Raw genomic sequence first — 24633 nt, forward strand, 5'->3', positions numbered from 1 at the left:
TCTCTTGGTAAGTGTTAGGTCACCGAAGGAGGAACACACTAGGCCAGAGTGGTGAGGGATTACAAACAAATTTATTTTATTCGATCAGCCGCCAGTGATGGGAGTCAGCAGCTTTTAAAAGACTTTTGGCGGGCTTTTTTTCTGGGTGGAGACTTCTTTATGTAAACCCGGAGTGGTCACCGCAAGTGAAATGTGGTCAAAGGGAATGTCCATAGTGAAATGACCTGAAAAGCCAGCTCCCGGGAGAGGGGTATCAATTCAATTGTGCGATCAAACCTAACAGTAATTTTCTCAAAGAAAGTAGCTGTGCTATTAGTAACTCTATCTGCTATCCACTGCCATAATAACGCATGACAAACACAACATTTTGTGACCTAAAACAGCATTTACTTAGCTCGGTTCTGTGGGTTGGCTGTCTAGGCTGCACTTGGCTGGGTGCTGCTTCTGGTGTTGAATGAGCTTTGCACTGTGTCTCTGGCCAGCCACCTCGTTGGAAGAGAACTAGCTGGTTTGAATGGCCTGGGATGGCTCATCTCTATTCCATCTGGCCTCTCGTCCCCCAGAAGGATAATGGGGATGATGTGCATGATAAGCAAAATCAGGAAAAAGCCCACAAACCTCATGAGATCCAGGCATAGAACCAGTGCACTGTTCTAAGTGCACTTTTGACACATTCTATTGACCATAAAAAAAACAAGTCACCAGGGCATTAAGAGCCAAGGGGTGGGGAAATAAACTGCCCCTCCTGACAAGAGGTGCAGCTACGTCACATACAAAGGGCCAGAGCAAGGGAACTGGTGGGACATTGAGGGCATTTTTAGAGTCACATCTACCACAGTCCATCCTCTAGCCCCAATGATTCATATCTATTCACCTGGAAAACACTTACCTCCGCCCAAGATCCCCAAAAGTCTCATCCAACCCAACATCAGGCTCAAAGTGCAAGGTCTTGGGATCTGTACCAGGTTGGATGTGGCCCCTCAGGTGCAGCTAGCTCCTCTGGATCCAGAGACCTACCACCAAAAAGGCTGAGTTGTCCCCCACACAGCCAACCTGCCCCAGCGAGCTGGGAAGGAGAACCACAGGAAAGGGGAAGCCGGGATACACCCAGCAATCTCTTGTCTACGGCAAGTCTGAAACCCGCAGGGAGCTGTCTGCAGGGCGCCCAGGAGTGGGAAGTGTTCCTTGAGGAGGTGAGACATCCCATCCTGACTCTTGCCTCTGCCCTCTAGGATATCCCTCCTTTTCCAGCACCTTCTCGGTCACTTTGAAAAACATGCCCTTTGAGCAACTCTCTTACACCTTTGGCTGCCCTGAGCAAGTTGGGGCCCAGAGGCCTTTGTTCACTTTAAACTTCCCAGCCCCTTGAGCCAGCAGGTGTGCTTTGTCCAATACAACTCCCGTAGAAACTTCGTGGAGCCCTGGCCGGTTTGGCTTAGTGGATAGAGCGTTGGACTGCGGACTGGAGGGTCCCAGGTTCGATTCCGATCAAGGGCACATGCCTGGGTGTGCAGGAGGCAGCCCATCAATGATTCTCTCTCGTCATTGATGTTTCTCTCTCCCTCTCCCTTCCTCTCTGAAATCAATAAAAAAAAATATTTCAAAAATGAAATACTTTGTGGAGCCCGACTAGTGTGGCTCAGTGGTTGAGTGTCTACCTATAACCAGGAGGGCATGGTTCCATTCCCTGTCAAGGCACATGCCCAGGTTGTGGGCTCGACCCCCCGTGGGGGCGTGCAGGAGGCAGCTGATCAATGATTCTCTCTCATCATTGATGTTTCTATCTCTCCCTCCCCTGTCCTCTCTGACATCAATAAAAATATTTTATTTAAAAAAAAAAAAAAAGCTTTGTGGAGATGTCAGCATTGCAGTTGAATAAGATAGATCCCTCGTCATGTCCTGCCCCCCACCACCACCACCAAAACAATGTAACGTCCACAAGCAAAAGCGCCCTTGTGGGAGCTGTGGGGTGCAGGATCATATGCCAAGGAAACCAGGAGTATCACCACCTATGCATCAGATAATAGGCATACACACCTCAGTCCCGGCTGCAGTGGCCCATGAACTGCCTCCACCCCTCCTGGCCACAATCTGGGAGCCGCTGGAAAACACTGTCTTAGACCATCACCCATGAAAGAGCTTTGGTAGGAGTCCAGGTTTCCAGTGGACGAGTTCCAGCACATCATCAGAGCAAAAAATATGAGAGTAAGAGGAGCAGATTGACTTTGCCAGCACCACCCCTCCCCAAGGCAGCCCAGCTTAGGGCCCAGAGAGACCTTTTCAGCCATGATCTCTCCCGCAGGAGAGTGAGAGCACTTGAGTGAGCACCCAGCTTCCCCAGCTGTGCCAGATGCTGCTAAGGAGTCATTTCTCTCTTGTCCTGACCAGAGTACCGAATGGTGAGACTGGGAGAGCCGGAGACAGAATTCTCAGAGGAACTTAAAGGGACATCAACACTGCTAAATGCATCACAGACTCTATTTATCAAGAAGCCTGCCCATGAGCCACTAGGCAATAGTTCTCAACCTTCTGGCCCTTTAAATACAGTTCCTCATGTTGTGACCCAACCATAAAATATTTCTCGTTGCTACTTCATAACTGTAATGTTGCTACTGTTTGAATCATCATGTAAATATCTGATAAGCAGGATGGTCTTAGGCGACCCCTGTGAAAGGGTCGTTCGACCGCTAAGGGGGTCGCGACCCACAGGTTGAGAACCGCTGCACTAGAGTCACTGAAGATCCCCCAACTGGCCCATAGGCACCCCAGCACATCACATACCTCACCCACACACACTCCTACCCTGTGAGCAGCTCCCTGTGCGTTCCCAGTGGTGGTGAGAGCCAGTTTGGGCAAAGGAATGGTGAGCACACACGGATGGGGGGGGGGGGGGTAACGTCTGTGGGCCAAGGAGAGACAATAAACTTGAGTTGTAGCTCCACCTTTGGAAAACAAAAGGGAGTGCCATCACCCGCCTTTTCCATTGCAGGATCCAGAAAAGGCGTGGAGTTTAGGAATTCCACCACAAGAGGGAGCAAGAAACGTGAAGCAAGTGTATCCACGGAAGGTCTGAAAGACAGAATGCCTAGCTGGGCTAATGGAAGGTATTTCTCTCCCAAAGGCAGTTGGCAAAGATTGAGGGGGTGGATTGCTACTTCAAATGTGAAGACAGCAACACAAGACTTCAAAGAACATGAAAAATCCAGGAAACAGGAGATTACCAAAGGATCACAATAATCTTCAAGTAACTTATCTCAAAGACAATGGAGATCTGCAAGTTACCAGATAAAGAATTCAAAATAGCTGCTTCAAGGACTCTCAATAAATAGTAAGAAAGCAAAGGACAATTCAATGAAATCAGTAAAACAATACATTTAAAAATGAGTAGTTTATGGACATTTACTTTTATTCAGTTTCTTCTTAAGGTGAAGAAAACTCTTAAAAAATGAGTAGTTTAACAAAGATAGAAATCATAAAAAAGAATCAAAGAAAAATTCTGGAGCCTAAGAACACTATGAATAAATTTTTTTTAAAAAAAGGTGGCAATAGAGAGCATTAACAGCAAAATGCTCGCAGGCTCACTGGCGTGGTATCATTAAATACTCGGGGGTTGATTGAGTACTCGCGGGGTGTGATTAAGTAATTAAGCTGAGGATCCTCTGGGAGCTGCCAGGTGCCCACCCTTGAGGTTTTCGCAGAACCAGCTGGGCCAGAGCCTCCGCTCCTCCCCAGGGATGAAGTTGGCAGCCTGGGCTCCTCGCAGGCCCCCCACGGCCAGTCGTCCTCCGTCCCCCCCCCCGTCCCCTGTCTGCCCCCCCCCCCCCCCCCCCCGTGCTGCCAGGCTGCTGTGGCTTCCATGACCCGGGCACAGCACCTGCCCTGCCTCACCTGAGCTCAATCCCTGTTGGCTGTGACGCCGTTGCCCCATTTTGCTTCCATTAAAAATGTCTGTGTATTTCCAGGAAAAAAAAAAAAACATAAAGGGGAGGGAATAAAAGGGAAGTTATTGTATAAAATCAAAGTTGTAGTCAGTGTAAAATGGACTTTTATATCTAGATGAAGTTTTATATAAGCTCCAGTAACCACACATCAAAAACCTACAATAGATTCACAAGAGAAGGAAGATGCAAGGAAGAAAGAATTCTACCCAGAGTCTCAGAGGGTGGTGGCCCTCCTGATATCTTGATATAGGACTGTGATGCAATAAATTTCTGTTCTCTTAAGCCACCCAGTTTATGGCACTGTGTTATGGTAGACCTAGCAAACTAATATAACATGCATTTTTCTTTTCTTTTTTTCTAAAATATTTTTATTAATTTCAGAGAGGAAGAGACAGGGAGAGAGAAATAGAAATATCAATGATGAAAGAGACTCACTGACCGGCTGCCTTCTGCACACTCCCCACTAGGGATCGAAGCTCACAACTCAGGCATGTGCCCTGATCAGGAATCGAATTATGACCTCCTGGTTCATAGGTCAACACTCAACCATTGAGCCATGCTGGCCAGGCAATAACATGCATTTTCATTTTGAGAACAATGGTGTTGTAACAACTAAGTTGTATCTCAGTGGCAGCACTCAGCTAGAAGCCCTTACTTGGTAATGACACTCGGCCGTTAGAGTTGGAAGTCTCCAGCAGCATCCACTTGGTGAAGTGGGAGACACACGAAGGTAGATCCTCAAAGCTGGGTGCAAGTTTTATTCCACCACCGGATGTTCCATCCAGAATGACTTACAGCTGGGTTATAGATGCAAGATGCATGTACACGGGTTCTTGCTGGACAAGCTATTTGTCATTTCAGTACAGAAAGGTAGAATATTCAGCAGTATTATCGGAACCTACATTTTTTCCATTAAAAAGTGAGCATCTAAAACTAATATAATTTGGGGGAACCAAATGAAACCAAAATATATGTAGGAATTTTTATTCATCAAAATGCATTATGGCCCTAGCTGGTTTGGCTCAGTGGATAGAGCGTCAACCTGTGGATTGTAGGGTCCCGGGTTTGATTCCTCTTAAGGGCATATGCCTGGGTTGTGGGCTCGATCCCTAGTGGAGGGTACACAGGAGGCAGCCAATCAATGATTCTTTCTCATCATTGATGTTTCTATCTATCTCTCTCTCCCTCTCCCTTCCTCTCTGAAATCAATAAAAATATATTTTTAAATGCATTATGAAGTATATCATACATGTCAAAAATATATAAGTAACAGGCCAGAAGAGAGTGGCAAGAAATATTCAAAGTGATGAATAGCAAGAACCTGCAACCAAGATTACTTTATCCAGCAAAGCTATCATTCAGAATAGAAGGTCAGATAAAGAGCTTCACGGATAAGAAAAAGCTAAAGGAGTTCATCACCACCAAACCAGCATTATATGAAATGCTGAAAGGTATTCTTTAAGAAGAGGAAGAAGAAAAAGGAACTCTTACCATTTGCCACAGCATGGATGGAACTGGAGAGCGGATAAATACCACATGATCTCACTCATTTGTGGAATATAATGAACAACATAAACTGATGAACAAGGACTGATCCAGAGACGGAGAGGCATTGATTGGACTGTCGGGCTTTGGAGGGAGGGTAGGGGAGGGTAGGGGTAAGGGGGAAAGATCAACCAAAGGACTTATATGCAAGCATATAGGCCTAACCAATGGACATGGACAACGGGGGGGGGGGGGGGGGGGGGGGTGAGGGCACGAGCGGGGGGGAGGGTAGAGGGTAACGTGGGGACAAGGACACATATGTAATATCTTAATCAATAAAAATATATTAAAAAAAAGAAAAGAAAAAAATAAAAACAGTATAAAATAAAAAAATATATATATATATAAGTAAGATACAAACACTCGTGTACCTACAACACACCTGAAGAAATAAAGATTACTAAAGGAACTGAAGCCCAAGCTTCCCTTCCATGTGGCTCTCACCCCAATCCACCCCCCACCACCCCCCCTCCAGAGGGAGCCATTATCCTATTCTTGTGGGTGGCTTATCTTTCTTGCTTAAGGAGTAGGAAAGTCTTTGTGTACTCTGGATACCAATTCTTTACGAATTAAATAATTTCCTAGTTTGTCTTTCTTAACTTTTTATAGTGCCTTTTGCTAAACAGAAATTTTAATTTTAATGTCATCAAATCACTTGGAATGTCCTAGATCACAGCACGTGTGTGTAACACCAAATTATTCAAAACAGAGTAGGTCTGTAGACATCTCCCCCTGCCCAGTGCCCAGGCTGAGATAGACGCATTTCCTGTGGCCTTTTTTGCTAGCAGGTGGCTTTGCCCAGGTTTACCTTGTCAGGTAGGCGCAGCTCTGCAAGGGCTTCCTCTGCTTTCCAGCCCCCTCCCAAGGGTTCACAGGTCCAAGTCCTGTCTTCCCTTCTCCTGATATCACTTAATTTAAACCATGGGACTGGCCTCCTGAGATCCGCAAATGCTCCCTGGGTAGTGCGCCGGGCTTCTTGTGTTTTCTTTCTTCTGGTGGTTGTTTGTTTGTTTGTTTGTCCCTGGAGACACACTTCCTATGGCCCAGGACATTCCAAACTATGAGAAAATGATCACATGAGACCAAGATGGGCATCACTCAGAAGAGCCTGTTGTACGCGAAAAGCAAATCCACGTGGGAGGCATGTACACTCAACCAGGCTTAGGAGTTCCCACAGTTAGGAGCCCAGAAAGACATGAACTTCAAGTACATCACTGCACAGTGATCATGAACAAGCACCAGCAGACAACAGAAAACAGAACTGGGTGTGTGAGCAGAACTGGTGATTTAAATTATGCCTGTAACATTTTGCCCAGAATTGCCAAATGTTCTGTAGCCCAAGGTTTTTCACAATACCTAGTGGCAAAGTGCTGCCAGGAAGAGAAATCATTACATGTGTTTTCAATCACAGTTTTAGGTACCCCTAATTTCACTTTAATTTCCCTTATTTCCTTAATTTTTCTTGACCAAAAAAATGTTTTAATTTACGTTTCCTGTATGCTGAGCTACTTGTTTTTATTCTTTTATTAAAAACAAAATGATCAGCCCTGGTCAGGTATCTCAGTTTGTTAGAACATTGTCACAATATGCCAAGGTTGTGGGTTCAATCTCGAGGCAGGGCACATACAAGAAGTAATTAAAGAATACATAAATAAACGGAACAACAAATTGATGTCTCTCTCTCTCTCTCTCTCTTCCTCTCTCCCTCCCCACCTTCCTCTCTCGCTCTAAAATCCATAAACAATATCTTAAATAAAATAAAAGTAAAGAAAATTATCTAACTTAGAAAAGCATAATATATAGGGTCATCTTAAACAATATTTTAAATGAAAGCTCTTTAAAAACAATCTTAATTTAAAATGCATAATTGCCGAACCGGTTTGGCTCAGTGGATAGAGCGTCGGCCTGCGGACTCAAGGGTCCTGGGTTCGATTCCGGTCGGGGGCATGTACCTTGGTTGTGGGCACATCCTCACTGGGGGGTGTGCAGGAGGCAGCTGATTTCTCTCTCATCAATGTTTCTAACTCTCTATCTCTCTCCCTTCTTCTCTGTGGAAAATCAATAAAATATATTTAAAAAAATAAAATGCATAATTAAATTGTATTAATTTACATAGGATAGTGGCATAATACATTCTTTTGGGGGCTTAAAAAGAATATACATATTAGACAAGAATGCAGCCAGACCGATGTGGTTCAGTGGTTGAGCATGACCCAGGAACCAAGAGGTCACGGTTCCCCTCCCAGTCAAGGCACATGCCTGGGTTTTGGGTTCGATCCCCAGTAGGGATCATGCAGGAGGCAGTTGATCTACGATGTTTCTCTCTTATCATTGATGCTGCTATCCCTCTCTGCCTCTCTTCCCTCTCTCTGAAATCAATTTTTTAAAAAAGAATGCAGAATATAGACAAATACAAGTTTTTGAGGTTGTTAACCTCAAAATAGAAAGCCAAAGTGAGAGGCAAGCAGCATTTATTTGGGAACAAAGGCTAGCTAGTCAAGAAGCACCGACTGAGGCAGAAACCTAAGTAGTGTTCCAATAGTGGGACTGAAGGCAAGAGGTTTTTGTGAGAAAAGGCAGGGAAATAATTACATGAACAGAAGGAAGGAATTTGTATTGCTGTGAATAAGCTAAGTTATTCTTTAGCTACACGTGACTGTTCACCAATTCTAAAGAAGGTCTTTATTTTTAGTCCTATAGTCAGGGGGTATGTTTCCTGTTAGCTTTACAACTGTTTGGAAGACAATGCTGCTCCGGCCCAGTCCAAAGGTTATTTTGCCAAGTTCAAAAGTTCAAGGAGTAAGACATGCAGGCGGGACCTCTGGAATTGCTGCCCGACTCTATTTTAAAATGGCTCCACTTGTGCCAACTTTTCACAAGGTTTTAGCTAAAAATGCTGGGTTGGTAGTTGGCAGAGCTCCAGGCAGAGGTGATAGGTGCCTGCAGAAAGAGTTTGGACAGAGAATTAACAGTTGGAGGACCAACCAACCCTGGACTAGCCAAACTCTAGGCTAGTTTTTTAGCTGATTGGAAAATATGGTATAATCCCCTCTCCACAAATACTCATTAAATCACGTCCTTTCTAGCCTCCGCGTCTTCGATTTTTGTGCAGCACTTTATATTTGTTTCTTGCATTTGGCTGTTTTCTATTCCTTTTGGCCAAATGCAGTGCAGACTAGTAATAACTTCTCTACCTGAGTGCAGTAGGTGCCCAGTAGGTCCTGTGCCCTCCAGGCTTAGGCATTGGTCACACTGCCATAATTACCTTCACATGCATAATTATGTTGCTTCTTTGAAAACCATTAAGATGACATCTCCCTACTCACCAGGTCTCTTCTTCCCCAGGGCTCCCCTCATCCATATCTGCCCCCTCCTCAAATCCCTCTGGCTGGTGATGATACCCCATCTCCCTGGGGGAGGTCTTTTCACTTTGTTTGTTCTTGGGTCTTAAGACACCAGCCAGATGTCTACCTTTAGCTGATTGTGCCTGCTGTGGGGTCTCCAGATCCTGTGAAGGAGGGTGAAGTGATCTATCCAAATCCAGACCAGGTTCTCCAAGTGGCAGCTGTGGGTAATCACCTTCAATTATATATATAGAGAGAGAGAGCGTGCGCAATTATATATATATATAGAGAGAGAGAGAGAGAGAGAGCGCGCAATTATATATATATATGTGTGTATATATATATATATATATATATATATATAGAGAGAGAGAGAGAGAGAGAGAGAGAGAGAGAGATGTATGTATGTATATATATTATTGATTTCAGAGAGGTAGGGAGAGGGAGATAGAAACATCAATGAGATAAAATCAAATCATTGATCGGCTGCCTCCTGCACGCCCCCTACTGGGGATCGAACTAGGGCATGTGTCCTGACCGAGATTCGAACCTTGACCTCCTTAACCTTCAATTTTCTTAATCACTTGTACAACAAGCACACTTCACAAAGACAAGCACGAGCTTTCCCCTGGGACCACAAAGTTAGTTTGGTTTGAGCCAAGGATAATTATTCCGTTAGCATGTGGGTGTGTTTTTTCTTCTCCCTGTGGGGATGTTAGTAGGACAAGGGTCTCAAGGTCCGGGCAGTTCTAAATGTTATTACTAAATGTTATCCTTTCTAAATATTAAAATGTGATACAGTACTTTGCAGACCAGCTGTGAACAGGATGAGCTTGACAGGAACCCAAACGGGATACATGTAGCCAGCTGTAAAGAAGAAATCGATTTGTAATTAAGCAAATATGTATATAAGCCATGGCTAACTTGGATGTAATACTTTATTAAGGACACTGGGCATGGAAGGAGTGGGGGCGGGGAGACATGATCAACAGAGAAGGAAGCCCATTACTAACTACATTTACTCCACGATTATGTCTAACTCTGGGGAAAATTTACATTGAAAGCTATATAACATTCGGGTGAAATAAACTTGCATTTCTGATCTGCCCGGATCCGGTATTAGTATTGTCACGGCCAAAAGCGCGCTCACGGTCCGCCCTGAGGTAGAGCAGTACAAAGGGCAGTAAACCGGCGACCACATTAGACTACGCCGATGGGAGGACGGAGTCCGATCCGGTGCCGCAGGGTGGCCGCGGAGGGAGGCTGGGCACGTGGTGCGTTTTGCACTGAACGTGCAGAGGGGCTTCAAGCCCACCAAACATTACAAGACTGTCGGCCAGGGCCAGGAAAACTCCCTCGGACCCGCGTTCCGCACACAAGGACAGGAGGCGTGCCTGGCAATAACCACGGTGCGGTCCCTGCGCCCAGGCCGCTGCATCACCCGGGTCCGGAAGAAACACCACCCCGCGACCCACAAATCCACTGGGAACAAGTCTCCAGGCGTCCCGCGGAGAACCCGGAGCAGCTGGGTGCGCGCTCGGGACCACGCCTCCGCCCCGCTCCGCCCCGCCCCCGGCCCCTCTTGTAATTGGTGCCCAGGGAGCATTTACTCAATGGTGCGCGCGCAGCGGCGGCTTCCCCTCCCGTCCCTGCCTGGGATTGGTGCCCTAGGTTCAAGGGGGCGGGCTTTCAGGTGCGGGTGCGCGCGCAGCGGTCGCGTCAGTCCGGCTGCGACCTGCTCTTGGCGGCCGGCCTCCGAGTCACCGCGATGGCGGCCTTCGTTCTGCTGCGGCAAGGGCGAGCCGGTGCGCTGAAGGTAAAAGGGAGCCGGGCGGTGCCTGGGAGCCCAAGTAGGGCCGGGGCGAGGAGCGCGGCCCTAGCGGCCACCTCTGACCGTCATGGGGAGACGCTGACCCGCTTCCCGGCGGAGGAGAGAGCGCCTGGCCCGGGCAGCAGCCGGGGGTGGGGGCCGGCGAATGGACCCCCGACACCGGCCGGGCTCCCGCTGGACCCCAACTCCCTGGGGAGCCTCCGTGGTGCGGGGCTCCCAGGGGGCGTGCGCCGCCGGGCTCTGCCGAGACCGTTCCGGACCGCGTCTTTGCTTAGGGAACCTCTGGGTATCTAGTCGACCTGGTAACTTCGCAGTTTGTAAGAAGCCAGCTTACAGGACCTCGTCTGTGAAAAGAAAGGACGAAAGAAGGGCTTTCCTTCTCCATATGTGAAAACTAAGGCCACTTCACTATATTGAAAATGTGAAAAGGCTCTTGTTACAGAAGCAATAACTATTCATTGCAAAATCACTTAAAGTGCAGATGGGAAATCTGTTGTCCAAGAGTCTACTATTTGCTCCTTGATATATCTAGTTGCGAATGAGTTTTTCTGCTTTCATATGCCCACGTGGGTAAAGTTATAAACAAAAAAAAGTTTCTCCTTCAGATGCGCCCCACAGACACCTCTGTTCTGTGTGGAGCGTCTAAAACAGGGCCCAGCATGTAGTAGCAAATACATGCCGAGTAAATTGACAGTTTGTAAAGTGCTTGCCACTTATGATATATTGTAAACAACGTTGAAGCAATTATTCATCTACATCATTTTTAAGTGACTACTTCAAATGTTATCCTAAATTATTTTATCAGTGTAGGAAAACATTTTACAAAGAGAATCAGAGCATTTTGCAGGTTAATAGATAATTGGAGACTACAAAAAAGGAGGCACAGGAAAAAGTCTGGTTGGAGAAGTACCCAAATGCTAATAGTGTGTGTTCTTTTTTTTAAAAAATATATATTTTTATTGATGTCAGAGAGGAAGGGAGAGGGAGAGAGAGCTAGAAACATCAATGATGAGAGAGAATCATTGATTGGCTGCCTCCTGCACGTCCCAGCCCGCAACCTGGGCACCTGCCCTTGACTGGAATCGAACCCAGGACCCTTCCGTCCGCAGGCCAACGCTCTATCCACTGAACCAAACCAGCAATAGTGCGTGTTCTTGAACTCAGGTGTTTTTCTCTTTTTGCAGCTTTTTTGTGTTTTATAATCATGAATATGCCGTGTGAGTGCAAAGCAAAGCATTTATATGTAGTAGTAACAATACATAATCTTCATATGTAGTAATAATTGAAGATTATTGAAGGGACTGAGAAGTACAAGTTGGTATAATGCTAAATAGTCTTTAAATTTTTTCTTAATTTTTACTTTACAGTTTACTTTCAATATTATTTTGTATTGGTTTCAGGTATACAGCATAGCGGTTAGGCAGTCATATACTTTACAAAGCGTTCCCCTGATATTTTCAGTACCCACCTGGCACCATAGTTATTGCAATATCATTGACTATGTTCCCTGTGCTGTACTTTATATTCCCTTGACTATTTTGTAACTACCAACTTGAACTTCTCAGTCCCTTCGCTTTTTTCGCTCAGTCCCCCAACCCTACTTCCCTCTGGCAAGTACCAGTCGACTCTCTGTGTCGGAGTCTGTGTCAATTTTGTTTGTTCTTCAGATTCCTAAAATTAACCTTATTTTTTAATTCTTTTGTCAGACTCTGCTTCTAGAAGGGCAAGTGTTTCGAGGACTTGCGTCTACAGCTTCTCTCTCTGCAGAATCAGGAAAGAGTGACAAGGGACTGCCACCAAATTCCAAGAAACAAAGTCCACCAAAAAGTAAGATTTTAATGGTGGTCATGGGGGAAAAGAATGCATATAAATCAGTCAGCTTTCCAGGAATAAAAAAGAGTTTTACTGGCTATACATAATTTATGATTGTTCATTTCCAGCAGCGTTCACTTTATAATCAGACGTAAGATCTGTAACAGGTTTTAGACCAAACACATCAGTAAGGTAACAGTCTTTTACCCAACATTTAGCCCTGAACTGGTTCTATCTGTATTTGCTAAATGATGTGTGGCAACGGGATGCAGAGTATAAAGGCTCTGGGTACTCAGGTGCCCTAATGCAGACCCCATATCGCATGAGGCAGCCATAAACCCCACTTTACTTTTCTTTCCCTGATTGTGACTTTTCTCAATGTTTTGAGACTCATCTGTCGTCTCCCACACTTTGCTCAGCCACAGTCCAGGACTGCAGGCATCAACATTTTGTGACTGAAGGGAGTTAAGAGCAGGCACCATTTTTAATTATATGACTCACTTTGATGGAGTGTGATGTCTGCTTTGTTTCCAGCTCTTTCTGCAGTCGTTTTGACTTTGAGCACCAGTTTTTACTTTTCCCCTAAATGCCAATTGAGCAGATCCTCATTGAAGGAAAAGAGGAAATGGAACAGTATGTTTTAAATACTTCTGGGAATTTTATGTTCTACTAGAGGCCTGGTGCACGAAATTCATGCACGGGTCAGGTCCCTAGGCCTGGACGAAGATCAGGGCTGATCAGGGCCTTCCTTGCCCAGCTACTGGCTGCCAGGCGGCTGGGCCCTTCCTTCCACAAACTCCTGAGGGGACAATTTGCATATTAGCCTTTTATATAGAGAGATATATATATATAGATTCCCCACACTCATTGTTAATTGGTTATAATCCATATTCATTGCATTTGGTCTTAACTGATGAAACTTTAGTGAACTCTTAAAAATACATATATATGGTATCTATAATCTCTTGGCAAATCTTTTGTTTTCTTTTTTATTATTGAGGTGACATTGGTTAATGAGGTGACTTTCCTGACATAATAATTATATAGGTTTTGGGTGTACAATTCTATAATACATCATCTGTTACTGTGTTTTCACCACCCCAAGTCAAGTCTCCTTCCCCATTTATATCCCCTATACCAGCCATGGGCAAACTACGGCCCGCGGGCCGGATCCGGCCCTTTGAAATGAATAAAACTAAAAAAAAAAAAAAAAAAGACCGTACCCTTTTATGTAATGATGTTTACTTTGAATTTATATTAGTTCACACAAACACTCCATCCATGCTTTTGTTCCGGCCCTCCGGTCCAGTTTAAGAACCCATTGTGGCCCTCGAGTCAAAAAGTTTGCCCACCCCTGCCCTATACCCTTTTCTACCTCCCCCTCCCCCACTTTCCCTCTGAGAATCACCGTACTGTGGTCTGTGAGGCTTTTTGTTCTTGTTGTTTAATCCCTTCACCCAGCCCGGGAACCCTCCTCCCCTCTGATAGCTGTCAGCCTGTTCTCTATGAGTCTGTTTCTATTTCATTTATTAGTTTTTTTGGCATATATTTAATATGTGTGTGGAGTTTAAAATGATAATTTCGGTTTGTCTTTATTTTCATGATAATACCATTTTCTCAGTTTAAAAGTGTTTAGATTCTTTTGTTAGGTCCCTCCTTGGTCTGCACACAAAAACATGAGTCAGTTATAAGAGACTGGCCCTCTGTTGAGAGTGCCAACCTGCCAACTGCCTTTCACATGCCATCGATCTCAACTAAGAAGACACACCTTTCTGGTGGTGTCTTCGGCTCCTGTACACTGGAGGCCTGATTTTGACAGGAACATTATTTAATTCTGTCCTCTACCTGTTTCATTTTTAGATCGTGTTCTCTTTTTTTAATCCAAACGTTTTAAAATAATGATCTTATATATAAGGACTTTCTTTAAAAAATACTTTATTGGTTTTTTTTACAGAGAGGAAGGGAGAGAGATAGAGAGTTAGAAACACCGATGAGAGAGAGAGACATCGCTTAGCTGCCTCCTGCACACCACCCACTGGGGATGTGCCGGCAACCAAGGTACATGCCCTTGGCCGGAATCGAACCTGGAACCCTTCAGTCCACAGGCTGACGCTGTGTCCACTGAGCCAAACCAGTCAGGGCTATAAGGACTTTTATTTGTTTATTTTTGTGTAGACATAACCATAATACCATTATCACACTTAAAACATGTTTATAAGAATGTCAGTTAAATTCTGTATGGTGCCGGGCATGTTTCTGACATTCTTTCATTGTTTACTGATGAATGACTTGTTGAGTTTCATTACTAAAATTACCCTTGGCCTTGGAGAAGTTTATCTTTTTCTTTCTGGGTTTTTGTGTGTTTTTTCTGGTTGGTCAGTAAGTTTATTATTGTCTTTATCTGAAAATATGCATAGAAAACTGTGGTTTGGTTCATTAGCTCTCAGCAGCCCGTTCCTGAGCTCTGAGGAAGTTTGCCTTCTGAGCTACCAAATCTTTTTTCTAGACATTTTGAAATGTCTAGAGACATTTGGGAAGTCGTCTTTCTTAGGCCTCTTCTCATAGGCAGGATTCTCTCGTATAGCCGCACGAGATTTCTTATACATCTCCTTTGTGTCTTGAGTTACATTGTTCTTTATGAACTGAGAGAATTGTCTTTTGTAAGGATCTTTAGCTTCTTCCATCAGGCAGCACATATAATATGCCACGTTCTGACCTATGATGTGCTTCCACATTGAGTCCCTTGCTTTCTGAATCATAACCAGGGAATCATTTGGTATTGTGAGGGATAGACAAGCCTCCATCCATAGCTCCCTTTAGGGCCCCAAAAACTTTATTGCCGGTAGTAATTCTGACAAGCCCTGCATCCAAATAGCAGGTGAAGGCACCAGGTTGACCAGCAATGCTTTCCACATTCTATTCACCTGTAGCCACCTCCACTTGGCCTTCATAGATCTTGTCCATACCAACTCTATTGAAAAGCCTGCAGGCCAGTATAATATACTGTAGCCGGTTGTCAGGCCAACCTTCACACCATGCTCTGGGAGTTCATGAGTGTAAACTGCAAAAACTATTCTGTCTCCTTCTGTACGGGCATAAGCAATCTGGCAAATTATATCTTTGTTAGTTACACTATTATCACCCTGCTTTGGGGTGTGTTGTGCTTATTTTTATCCTGGACTGCCAAGCATTTATGGGCATTGTAATCAGTTTTTCCGTCCCATCACCCTCTAAATTTCACTTGAAGTAGGCCTTACAATTTTAACAAACCCTGTTTTGCAGAAGAGAGATTCACGTTTGTGGCTCTGAAATTTTATATCTACAATCCTGCTTTATAGGCTTATGAAATTGGGTTAATGGATTTTAAAATATCATGGCAGAGCCAAAGATTCCCTTTTTATAAATATGCTTCTGTATGTGAGGGAATGAGGTGCTTCTCCTGTGACCGTTTGGGGTGCAGTTATGAGAAGGGAACCCTGAGCTGGGAGTTGGCCTTGGGCTCGTAGCTTTTGCCCTGCGGGCCCCTGAGCCTCCGACCCTTCCTGCCTTAGTGGGGTCAGTGCATCCCAGAATCTAAACAATAGTAATCCCCATGTGAAGGCAAAGAAGTAATGCTTCTAAATAGATGTGTGCAGGTGTCAGTGTTTCCCCAAAGCATCCATGATTGGTAAGCATGAGACAGACTGCTTATCGCCCACAGATGGCTCACTGCCAGATTAAACCCCTGCCCGTGGTGGGTGTTTATCACATTTGTCTTTCAAGGAAAGTCACTACCAAACTAAAACATTGTCAGACCTATCGGCATCCAGCTTCTAGACCAGGTGGGGTATGTAAGGCCTTGGAAATCATTTAGTCTGGCCCTGCCAAAGCATTAGAGGTGAGTTAATTAAATGTTTGACCAAATATAGCAGGCTCATTGTTAAGTTGATAATTCTGTGTGGCCCACAAATGATGTTATAAATAACCAAATGGCCCTTGGCAGCAAAAAGGTTCTCCACCCCTCTGTAGACAAACAGAGATTTCATGAAAACACAGGTAAAGTCATCCTTACATTCAAAGTGAGAGCCATTGTTCCTCTACGTGACACTGCTGTGTTCCAGGAGCTCCCCAACCAGGGATTGAACTCAAAACCTAGGTACATGCCCTGACCAGGAATTGAACCCTCAACCTATTTGGTGTCCGGGACAACGCTCCAACCAACCCGGCCACGGCATTTGTTCCCTTTTGATAATAGCAGTTCTGACAGGTGTGAGGTAGTATCTCATAGTTTTGATTTGCATTTACCTGGTGATTAGTGATGTTGAGCATCTTTTTATATGACTATTGGCCATCTGTATGTCCTCTTTGGAGTAGTATCTGTTTAGGTCCTCTGCCCATTTTCTAATTGGATTGTTCAGGGTTTTCTTTTTTTCCTCATTTTTGCTCAGTGTAGAAGTGGATTAAAGACACAGGTGAGCATGCTCTTGGAGGCCAGCATATCCTGTTCATTGCCTTTAGGCATTTCTGAACTGTGTGGTTTAGAGAGACAGGGAGAAAGGGAGAGTTCAAGTGTGTAGAACAGCCGTGGGCAAACTATGGCCCGGTCTGGCCCGTTTGAAATGAATAAAACTAAAAAAAAAAAAAAAAAAGACCGTACCCTTTTATGTAATGATGTTTACTTTGAATTTATATTAGTTCACACAAACACTCCATCCATGCTTTTGTTCCGGCCCTCCGGTCCAGTTTAAGAACCCATTGTGGCCCTCGAGTCAGAAAGTTTGCCCACCCCTGGTGTAGCCACTTCTTTGCCTCATTTTTTATATTTGGCATGATCCTGGAGCTCCGTGAGAGTTAACTGCATCACCACCTGCTCTGGGCGGTCAGGATGCAGATTCTGCGCTGGCACCTGGCCACAGAATTAGACGTGGCGTGAAGGAGGTAGTGCTGGAAGTGGAGGTGACGGCTCTAACCAGTCACCCATGCTCTAGTTCCGTCAGATCCTTCTACACTGCCCACTAACCTCTGCCCCATTTCTGACTTTTTATTATTTCTCAGTTTTCTTTCATTATTTTCTATCATTCTATTATATATGTCTCTGAGCTCAGAAGACAATTAAAAACCTTTTAGATACTGGTAATATAGAAAAGCTAGGAATACCGTTTTTGTTTTTTTTTCACTTTAGAGATGTAAGATTGATACCTTTTTATTTATTTTTTTAATATATTTTATTGATTTTTTACAGAGAGGAAGGGAGAGGGATAGAGAGTTAGAAACATCGATGACAGCGAAACATCGATCAGCTGCCTCCTGCACACCCCCTACTGGGAATGTGCCCGCAACCAAGGTACATGCCCTTGACCAGAATCGAACCTGGGACCCTTCAGTCCACAGGCCGACGCTCTATCCACTGAGCCAAACCAGTCAGGGCAAGATTGATACCTTTTTAGTATAAAATTGACTTCCAGACTTGAAAATAAAGATTTTGGACTTAGAGTTTGCTCATTTGTAATATTTCTTAAGTTTTTACTTTAGATTTGAAAAGTTAATTTATAAAAACATGTCCTATATTTTTCTTTTAATCTGTATAGTTACAAAAGATTTACCCCCTGAGAAAACTGAAATTAGCTCTAATCAATGTACTGTTTAATTTCATTATTTTTCATAATTGCCCTGACAAAATGTAAGGCTTTTATCTTAGCACTTACTAGATTTTTTGCAGTAAACCTGTTGCTTCCAATGATATATATGATGTTAAATTATTTTAGACTTTTGTGGTCTTATAATACTTTTGCTTTCCTTAGCTGAAGAAATCTCCAAGTGGCTTATGATTTTGAAGGACTTCTCTTCCTCTTAGGGCAATTTCATTTGAACTACTTTATACCCTCCCTCTGAGCCCCCCACTCTTTTGTGTGTATGTGTGTGTGTGGTGGTGTGTTTGCTTGTTTGTTTTGTTAACCCTCACCAGAGGATATTTTTCTATTGATTTTCAGAGAGAGTGGAAAGGAAGGGGAGAGAGAGAGAGAGAGAAACATCGATGTGAGAGAGACACTTAGATTGGTTGCCTCCCGCACATAACTGGAGATCGAGCCTGTATCCGAGGTATATTATAGCTTAACCATCTTAAATTTGGATGAAATAGTTTAAAAATAATTACCAAAGAAACTCTCTTGTGAAAAATGAAAACGTTTATTTCTGTTTTTAAAAATCCCCATTTTTAAAATTTCCATTTACAAAGAAAAAAGCACCTACATTTCTTACTGTTCTCTCATGTGGTTTGGCTTTCACTTAAGAATGGGTTCCCCTGAAACGTTTCTTAGGATTATTACGTTGAAGATGTTATAAATGACAAGTTGATATATGATGAAATGTCTGTGACATTGATGAATTTAGATTGTTTTACTAATTATTAAAAATAATCCTCTTTATGCCATTTCCTAGATGTAGTGGACCCAAAAGAGAGGGGCAAGCTACTAACCACCCCAACAGCAGCTGAATTGTCTAAAAACTTAACTTCACCCAGTTCTTACTCGTCAGTTGTGAATCAAGGTGGGACAGTAGCCAGCCCTAACCCTGGTGACAGCATGCTGTTCACAGATGCCGGGGTCGCAAAGGTTTTGTCAAGAAAGACTTTGGTAGAGTTTCCTGAAAAAGTTCCATCTTCATTCAGAAAACAGGGCTCCGATGCAGAAGCTCTTCAGAAGAGCAAGAGAGTGACGGACAGTTCCTCTTCATCATCATCTTCATCCAGCTCCTCTGATTCAGAGTCTGACGAGGAGAGAGATGGCTCAGAAGTTGATTCTCAACTGGTGAGCAAAGGCAAAGGAAGGGTTTCAAAATCAGAGGCCTCCCCTTCCTTTGAAAATAGAGCCTCCAAAATTTCAACATCAGCAAAAGAGAAAACCTGGTCACCACAGCCGCAACTGGACCTCCCCTTGCCAGAAAAGCCCCATCCGGCAAAGAAAGGGACCTCCGTTATGCCATTAAAGGACAGGAAAGATGAAGCAAAACCCACAGTGCCCAAGTCACAAGTAGGTGAAGAGGGTATGAAGCAAAATGTACAGGAAAAAAAACTGCAGAAAATGGTTAGCTCGAATAAAATAGATGAAAGCCAAAAGCCATTTGAAGGTAAAAAAATCTCATCTGACCATACAAAATCAGGGTCATCTACACAACCGACTGGTGGCCCAGTGCCCACTCGATTGACAGAAGAAACCACTGCAGGAAGACGGCTGCAAGCAACTCCTCCTGAGCCCAGAGGAAGAAACTTAGAAAAACAAGTCCCAGAGCCTGATGGGGAGGTGCCTTTGTTCCCATTCAAAAAAGAAAATTTGGGGAAGCAGGTGATAGAAAGACTCTCACAGGCTAACAAAGAGATTTTGGAAGATCGGGTACCAATGAAAAATTTGAAGCCAGTTCCTGTTCCTAATAAAGGCGTTTTCCATGAAAAGACAACAATACTAAAGCGTGAGGCAAAGGGTGAAATCATGGAGGACTCAGCAACCCAAGTGGGAGACCAGCAGGACACACAGGGTACACCTTGATTGTTGAGAACTCTCCTTGTCCTTCGGGGGTGGTTAGAGTGAGGAACTAGGAGATAAGACAAACTGTAATTAATCAGATTCTATAGGAGAAATATTGCCTATAACTCTCAGATAAGCAGAGGAGTCTATGAATTATGAAAAATACCTTATAAACAAAATCACTAAAACATTTTATGATTCTTTTACAAGGAAAGAGTAGGCCCTTGACACTCTTGACTGTCCTTTAGCCAGTGTAATTTTGAACACTGGCAATGTAACTCATCACCCTTAACTTTGGAGGGTGTGCCAGTTCCACTGCATGAACTTGCAGAGCAGCCCACTGAGTGTAAAGGGGAGTCCTGTTTAATGTGAAGGGCGATAGATACACTTGGTCTGATGGTCTTCATGTAAGCTAACAGGCGATAACTTTTAGCATCCTTATGCCTGAGGGGAAACCCACAGAAATAAGTGACTCACAGGCTGCCATGGACTGCATGAATCTTTTCACTGGACTTTTCCTTTTCTGCTTTACTGAAAAAACAGTGGGCTGCTTTCCTTCTCTGTAATGAATTTTTATGAAGGGCTTTTTGCTACCACAGATTTTTAAAGGGAAACTGTTTATTCTTATGTTACCATTTACTTATACATTGAACCTCATAAAATATAGTGTGCATTAGGTAGGTCATGGCAAAACAGTAAAGGAGGTCTCCAATTTTAGGGTCTGTGCTCTTCAAGACACCTTTAAAATGCATTACTAACCCAGCTCCTTCCTGTCCGCTCTTTTTAATTTTAAAGAGCATACACTTCCTGATTTATGTTACCTGGTCATTGTTATTGGTTGCGTTATGTTGACAGAATTTATGTGTTTCCTTCCCTCCTTTTTCTCCTTTTGTCATTAATATGCAAAGTGCCAGCGCTTACCAGACTGCTCAGGACCTCAAGAACTGCATTGCCTAACGCTCCTGTTTCAGCCATTGTGTTGTCATGAGGAATACCGAAACCTTCAGGAGGAAAGCAGAATTTGGGGTTTTCAGATTGCACATCTTTTTGAAAAAACTTTGCTCCTAACTTTCCATGGATGTGTGAATTTTCCAATATTCTCTTTGCCCTTTGGAGTTGAGTGATGCCATCCAGGAGCACAGAGGTTGTGTCTGTGCAGTGGGCTGAATGTCACTAAGTCCACCCGGCTCCGTGCTTTCCAAGGGGATCGGTTTTTGATAAGTTTTCTATATCCCTGTTTACCTTCACTTTGAAGATGCCCCTACACCACATCGAAGATACTCGACTCGTGGAGATTGGAAAGGTGTCAGCTCTTTAAATAAGACATCATTTTTACTTAATACAATTAAAAAAAGAAAAAAGAAAACCAAAGCTTTTGGTATGAATTCACATAGTGGGAAAATGTATTTCAGCTTTTTGGGCAGCCCAGAGAGCTCCAGTGAGAACTTAACCCCGACCTTAGCCGACATCCCACGCAAGCTTGATCCTGCCGTCATTCTGTCTTGCATTCCACCTTGCTGGCGAGCGATATTTCTTTCGCTTCAACCACACGCTTAGTTTTAAGATTACCAAATGTCTAGTGTACGGGTTTTACCTTTTTTCCACTTAAGGAAACAAAACTAAGTAATTTTAGTATATGAATCTAAAATATATCAACAACTTTTTAAAAAAACACTACACATCCCATTTCCAGTACCCCTTAACTGTGTTGTTATTAAAACAGTTTGAGTTTGTTTAATTTTCTTGTATTCAGAGACTTAGAAGAGACTTAGTCACTGCTTTTGAAAATTTTCTTCTGTAAATGTTTGTTTCTGTTTATTTCTAGTAGATCTCATTTTTCCCCCTGAATCTTTATGTCACCTGAAAGTCCCACCTCCATAATTGTTCTAGGCATTTTCAAAGTTCTGACAAGTTCAGGGTCTAGAAGTACAAAAAGTAAGATGTTAAGACACATTATAATAACTATTCCATTTCACACGTTGTTAAGGCTATATGTTGTAGAATAGATTTTCAGCTAATCTCTTCATTTTGGTTTTGAAGGTACTGTTTCTCTCATGGGCTTTAATTAGACACTTCATAGCAGTTAGGGTTCTAACGAAGCTCCTTTCCTTGTCCGATGTGCTCACTGCATGTTTCCCCCACAGAGCCTGCACCAGCTGCCGCACCAGCCGCCGCACCAGCCGCCGCTCCTGTCGAGCCGTTCGACAACACCACCTACAAGAACCTCCAGCATCATGACTACAACGTGTACACCTTCTTAGACGTGAACCTGGACCTCTCGAATCGGAGGTTGCCTCAGCCCTCTTCTGGCCGAGAGTCACCTCGCCACTGAGAGCTCAGTTTAATGATCACCCTTATGTTGTCCGCTGCATTCTTACCTGCAAAATAAAGTCTGCTCGAGTCATAAGGCCTGGCGCGTGTCACTGGTTTCCCTTTTATGCCTTCACAGTGAATGGTGATTAGCAGCATGACTGCTGATCATTTATTCAGCATGTGTTTAGGAATTTTTCTTTTAAGCTATGGCTCACTGGACACATCCATAAAGTTAGAGAATGTGGGTGCTTTCTAGTAGTGTGGGTCTGTGTTGAGCCCCTCGGCAGTTTAGCGTTAATCTGGGTTACCAACTAGGTGTTGACAAATGGAATGGCAGCTTCTAATTTTATAGACCTTAATACATTAGGAGTAGGAATTTGCTAATTTTAACTACTGCATTGCAAAAAAATAATATTAAATTATAGCCTTTTATTATCAGAAAGAACGGAATCCTTTTGTTTACTTGAATTAGGTATTTGATGTAAACTCAGAAGCTTTTGGTGATGGGATTAGCTAGAGGAAATTTTTTTTAAATATATTTTTATTGATTTTTTATAGAGAGGAAGGGAGAGGGATAGAGAGTTAGAAACATCAATGAGAGAGAAACATCGATCAGCTGCCTCCTGCACACCCCTACTGGGGATGTGCCCACAACCAAGGTACATGCCCTTGACTGGAATCGAGCCTGGGACCCTTCAGTCCGCAGGCCGACGCTCTATCCACTGAGCCAAACCGGTTAGGGCTAGAGGACATTTTATAGGGTCCAGCAGTATCTTTGTTCCCAGGTGGCCACAGCCAACCCGGCTAAATTAGCTACGGTGGCCGAATAACCTTCCCTCCTTCAAAGTGTTACATGCTATGGGTGTGCGTCATGCAGGGTGCACAGGGCAGCCTGTGGGAACGAAGTAAGCAGACTGCTGTGAGACAGTCACAAATCTCGATAAGAGTGCTGCTGATTCGGAGCTGAGATGAAAGACAGCATCCAGTCCCCAGGCAACACTGAAACAGCCTGACATGGGAAGCTTGTCTGCACATACATGACCGTTTCACGATTGGCTTTGTTCTCACGCTTTCCTTGTCTATGGGCTGCATTTCATTTCATAGGAATTTTGGTCCTTGGCCTCCAGTCAATTTAGCAAATACTGTGGATTTGTAACTCATGATTCACATTCCTGTAATCATACATTTCTTAAAATTAGTCCAAGTAAGAATACCAAAATTGAAAACAGTCTTGAAAACTAGTACTAAGATTGTCTGCCTTAGACTTTTTTACCACCCAAGAGGCTTAGCAACTCAGCAAGTCTTCTAAGCACATTTTTTATTATAAAAGTACTAAAACCACATTACCAAAGGGAAAATGGAAAGTTGTAAGATTACCTAAAATCCAATATGCTAACCCAGCCATTATTAGCATTTTACATGTTTCCCCGGTGGTGGTGGTTTTAGTTGGATGTAATAGTGTGTAATGTACATACAGTTTTGTGCCATTTTTTTTTTTTTTTCATTTAACAGCTTGCTTGTCAAACCGGCCCACAGAACCCCTATAATGTGCTGGGGTCTCAGGGTGGTGGGGGAAATAGAATATGAAGCCACAGAGTGTGTTTCCCTGGACTGTTAATGCCACAGACATGACAGTCTTTATATAAAAATGTGTATGAATGTATTTCAATTTGTGTGAAGTTTTCCCTTGGGATCAGTCCTGTGGGGTTGACTTTGAGTCTCCCTGGGACTTTGGTCCCCTCTCCTCTACCCACCAAAAAGGCTTGAAAGGAAACAACAGGCAGTGTCTGGCGGGTCTGCGTTTTAGACCCATCGTCGCTAATGACTCCTTCATGTCCCATCTGGTGGCGACACGATGGCCGCCCGCTGAGCGCAGTTTGCGATCTGTGTTATTTCCCGTGTTCTCGTTTGCGGAGTGCTGCCAGAAACAGCGGTGTGAATATAACTTGTTTTGTGTTTGGTATTGTCGCCTTAGGATGGATTTCCAGAAATAGATCTGATGGATCACATGATTCCTGAACATTTGTCTTTCTTTTGTTTCTGTGAGATTTTTTAAAAATATATTTTTAATGATTTCAGAGAGGAAGGGAGAGGGAGAGAGAAATTAAAACATCAATGATAAGAGAGATTCATTGGTCGGCTGCATCCTGCATGCCCCAGACTGGGGATCAAGCCTGCAACCCAGGGATGTGCTGTGACCAGGAATTGAACCATGACCTCCTGGTTCATCGCTTGATGCTCAACCACTGAGCCACGCCGGCCGGGCTCTGAGAGATTTTTTGAGCCAGTTTAATAGGTTTGAGCTAAATTAGGTAGGCAGTTGTTTTTATCTTCTATATTTTCCCTGT

General features: G+C 43.7%; 1 protein-coding gene and 1 pseudogene across 5 annotated transcripts; one reads left to right on the forward strand and one right to left on the reverse strand.

Moving 5' to 3' along the window:
• Window positions 1-10488: 10488 nt before the first annotated feature.
• On the forward strand, window positions 10489-22379 carry NDUFV3 (NADH:ubiquinone oxidoreductase subunit V3). 5 transcript variants are annotated; one of them, XM_059686561.1, is made up of 4 exons: window positions 10489-10646; window positions 12368-12488; window positions 18891-19982; window positions 22117-22379. In XM_059686561.1, exons 1-4 carry the CDS (start codon window positions 10599-10601, stop codon window positions 22302-22304), a joined length of 1449 nt encoding a protein of 482 aa, XP_059542544.1. In that variant the 5' UTR covers window positions 10489-10598; the 3' UTR covers window positions 22305-22379. The 5 variants fall into 5 exon arrangements, with proteins under 5 accessions (XP_059542544.1, XP_059542545.1, XP_059542546.1 ...); XM_059686562.1 differs by having other exon boundaries at window positions 22129-22379; XM_059686563.1 differs by lacking the exon at window positions 22117-22379 and adding an exon at window positions 20881-21275.
• LOC132231825 (large ribosomal subunit protein uL18-like) lies at window positions 14910-17433 on the reverse strand (annotated as a pseudogene).
• Window positions 22380-24633: the final 2254 nt, after the last annotated feature.

This window comes from Myotis daubentonii, chromosome 3 (genome assembly GCF_963259705.1).
Source record: "Myotis daubentonii chromosome 3, mMyoDau2.1, whole genome shotgun sequence".
Lineage (NCBI taxonomy): Eukaryota > Metazoa > Chordata > Mammalia > Chiroptera > Vespertilionidae > Myotis > Myotis daubentonii.

Coding starts and splice junctions, on each gene's coding strand:
- NDUFV3 (XM_059686561.1), top strand. CDS start 10,599: ATGGCGGCCTTCGTTCTGCTGCGGCAAGGGCGAGCCGGTGCGCTGAAG. Junction 12,489..18,890: donor GAAACAAAGTCCACCAAAAA/GTAAGATTTTAA, acceptor GCCATTTCCTAG/ATGTAGTGGACCCAAAAGAG. Junction 19,983..22,116: donor AGACCAGCAGGACACACAGG/GTACACCTTGAT, acceptor TTTCCCCCACAG/AGCCTGCACCAGCTGCCGCA.